The sequence below is a fragment of the Mus pahari genome, chromosome 10 (assembly GCF_900095145.1).
Source record: "Mus pahari chromosome 10, PAHARI_EIJ_v1.1, whole genome shotgun sequence".
Classification (NCBI taxonomy): domain Eukaryota; kingdom Metazoa; phylum Chordata; class Mammalia; order Rodentia; family Muridae; genus Mus; species Mus pahari.
Window position 1 is genome coordinate 86,206,182 of NC_034599.1, and position 3,746 is coordinate 86,209,927.

The 3,746-nt window shown below is 37.3% G+C and overlaps 1 protein-coding gene across 4 annotated transcripts in view; it reads left to right on the forward strand.

Annotated features, from left to right (window-relative positions):
- Plscr4 (phospholipid scramblase 4) overlaps nt 1–3,130 on the forward strand; it is a 35,103-nt gene extending 31,973 nt beyond the window's left edge. The window contains exons 9-11 of one of the 4 annotated variants that reach the window (XR_003844639.1): nt 548–706; nt 1,356–1,981; nt 2,349–3,026. Coding sequence is in view for 3 of the 4 variants with exons in the window: in XM_021207547.2 (XP_021063206.1) it covers nt 548–706; nt 1,356–1,403 (207 nt within the window). In the remaining variant the exon portion in view is untranslated. Of the gene's footprint in view, nt 1–547; nt 707–1,355 lie in introns of all 4 variants that reach the window. The other 3 variants (XM_021207547.2, XM_029543346.1, XM_029543347.1) reach the window with 3 other exon arrangements.
- Nucleotides 3,131–3,746: the final 616 nt, after the last annotated feature.

Here is a 3,746-nt window from a genome sequence, read left to right on the forward strand (position 1 = left end):
AGACCAAGGGGCCTCTCTTCCCAATGATGGCCAACTAGACCATCTTCTGCTACATATGCAGCTAGAGACATGAGCTCTGGGGGGTACAAACTAACCAGTGTCTCTCTTTTTAAAGCCACAACCCATTCTTAAACCATGCTCTGCTAAAATAGTGTGGGCGTGGCCCACAAAGGCTTGAGTGAGTGGTCTGCAGTGTATGGTAGAGACCTCTTAGTTTTGCTTATAAGTTCCCTTGGTTGGTAGTTACTTTGTATTCCCAAATTCTCTTCCTCTGCTACAGAAAAGAATTTATCAATTCAAACTGTACCTGCTGACAGAAATCCCCAAAGGATGTATTTAAGGATTAGGAGAGTTCACTAGGTTGAGGATTTTAAGGTATACCGCAGCTCAGTTACTAAATAGTTTCAAGACACTTAACACAGAAGTTTCTCATGTAAAATTATGTTTGTTCCTGTATTATATAGGATCACTGCACGAACTGCTTCTATGAAAGGGACAGAGCCACATCCCCTGATGCTTTCATAAAGCCCTGTTCTTGGCATTGCAGATCAACTCTCTAGATGGCGTGTCTAACATCGGCAGTATTATCAGGAAGTGGAATGGCTTTTTATCAACGATGGTGAATGCTGACCACTTCGAGATTCGCTTCCCTTTGGACCTGGATGTGAAGATGAAAGCAATGATTTTCGGCTCTTGCTTCCTCATTGTAAGCCCTTCTCTGTGGCATTGAGAGAATCATCCCTTATCATGGGAAGCAGTAGTCTATAGCAGAAAATTCATTTTGAAACCTGGCCAGCTTCTGTCTGTGCCATTTCTAGGCCCACGACTGGCACTGGGTGACTGGTTTTACTCATTTGTAGCAGGGACAAAAAATACTGACTTTTCTAGGGTGAACTTTCTTAGCTGGGTAATGTTGGCTGGCGCACACCTGGAAGGTTTCAGGTAGACAGTGGGTGCAGTCGGCTTCATTTCCTATGGTTTATCATTCTCGCTACTTCAAAACAGCTGTCCTGTGAAAATTAATATAATAAAGTAACTAGAAAGCAGCTGCCCCCTTTTTCTCTTGCATGTCAACTGCAGTGATGCTCACTGGTGTTCCATCACCCCTCGGCTTCACTGAGCTTTTCCTTCAGTTAATGATAACGTTTTAATTGGTGCTGAATACGAAAAGCTTATTATCTGTCTGCATTCTCCCACCTTAGCTATACTCATAAATATTTCATTAGATTTATTTACTGGAATAGGATGTGCCCATGATAAATTGCGAAGCTATTATATGCATTAATATAATTATTTCTATCTATCTATCTGCCAACAATCTCTCAATCTAAATATAATTCCTTCTCCAATTTCAGGACTTCATGTACTTTGAACGATCCCCTCAGCGACGTTCATCAAGATAGAGGATCAAACAAATCGTCAATTGAGAAAAAAAAACGGAGAAATTTGCATTCAGTTTATATATAGCTTTCAGTTATTAGCACGCATATTTCTCTGGCTTGACATGTGTCTCAGTTGAGTATTTAGCTTCTTGAGACACTAGGTTATTCTGAAATCTCTGCTCCATTAGCCAAATAAACATGTACAGATACAAGCATTACAGCTATAGGCATGTGAGCTGTGGGAAAGTGGAGCCCTGGGTTCTCAACTTAACAGGTCTTAACACATCTTCTGCACCTGTCCCTCTCTTCTTTCTTAGGACAAACTTGATTCCAGGTGAAAGGACTGCTACACTTAGTCTTCATCTTTAGGAGTCAAAAGGTGCTCAGAAATAATGTGCATTAATGTGCAAAGAAAATGTTTCTTGTGTGTGTATACCAGGACATCATTCTGCAACAGGCATACAAGTTCATAAAGTTCTCAGTGGGGAATTTTATTTTATTACAAAATAAAATATATTCTCTTTATAGGGAGTTTGCATTTTCTATGCATATTTCTTCATACCCTCAATTGGGCAATGTGGAACTACCTATATATGAAGGTAGGATGAGGGTACCAGGGAAAGTTGATCAGAACCACAGCCAAATAAGGTCTTGGCATCTTTCAAATGTTGTGTGTTTTCTTACACAGCAGATTTAGTGTGAACTTTCTTATTTACACATGCCTTTCATCTAAGTGTTTATACTGATGTCTGGAATTACCTATTTTATTTTTGTATATCAGTTGATATTTCTTTTTCAAAATCCATCTAATGACCAGGATGTCCTTGTGACCAACAGTTTATAAAAGCTGAATGTATAAATCCTGTCATTGCTTTAATACTAGTGACTGTTTTGCATGCTAAACAACTCATTATATGCAAACAGTAAGAAAACACAGTAAATATGTTGCTTCCATATTTTCTCCAGATTATCAATGAGGACTATGGAAGATGAGCAGATTTGTACTAAGGACAGTGTACGTATGAATCACTGATTTAATTAATGGGTTTCACGCCTTTGCTTTCGACCTCCACATAGATGCTATGTGGGTTGTTTTTTTGTTTTTTTGGGTTTTTTTAATGGATATATTCTTTTAGAGTTTATTTAAAAAAAGGATTAAGTGCTCTTGGGTTGAGTTATCCTGAGAGAACAGATTTAGCCAACAGGTCTTTTTGAAATAACAGGTGCTTCCGCTTTAATTATACTAATGTTTATATGAGAAAGATTGTTTTCCTCAGTTATCTACATGCTGCTGTTGAGTTTTTATAAAAAAAATATCACAAGTTTTCGACTAAAAACTAATTACCTTAAATGCTAAAATGCACCTGTAACTTTAACTAGACATACATGATTTCTGTATGATATCTTGTATTTTGCATATAAACCAGATAAAGAGAATTCTGAGAGCTCAGGCATAGGCCTGTCCTTTTACCCACCCACACCCCGTTCTAACACTTGCATCACATTGATAGTGAAGGTCAGAATACTTTATATTTCTATGCTCCATAATTCAGTGTTTATGATGCTAATAATTCTCCAACAGCAAAATTCTTTAACATAATTCATGCAATTTCTGTAACTCAGTAGAATTTCACTGTATCAAGACAACCTACTTAACTTAAAAAATAAACAAAACTTGTTTTCTAAAAGTTGAGTGTTTTCTAGTTTTCTCATGTTTCTTAGACTTTTAAATAAATATGTGATAGAACTAATATTAAGATGGCATTTTATGTTATGTTCTGAAATTATTTGTGACTGAATCTGAGTGCTTTATAGAGAGATTTTTAGGGAATTTCTTATTTACTAAGCAAGCTGTTTGCATTCTTGTATAGATTTACTAATAAATCAATTACACAAGTATAGTAACAATTACAAGTAGATTAATAACTAACATTTCTTTTGAATATATTGTCAATAATTTGATAATTTTATAAGTGTATTTTTATCATGTTCACCTTAACCCTTCCCACTAACATTGCCTAGGTCCACTTCCATGTCCCTGTACCCCTGCTTCAGACCCACTTCCATGTCCCTGCACCCCTACTTCAGACCCACTTCCATGTTTCTGCACTCTTACTTCAGGTCCACTTTGATTTTGTACTTGTCTATTTATTTTTATTAGATATTTTCATATTTACATTTCAAATCCTATCCAAAAAGTTCCCTATACCCTCCCCCCACCCCTGCTCCCCTACCCACCCACTCCCACTTCTTGGCCCTGGCATTCCCCTGTGATGGGTCATATAAAGTTTGCAAGACCAAGGGGACTCTCTTCCCAATGATGGCCAATTAGGCCATCTTCAGCTACATATGCAGCTAGAGACA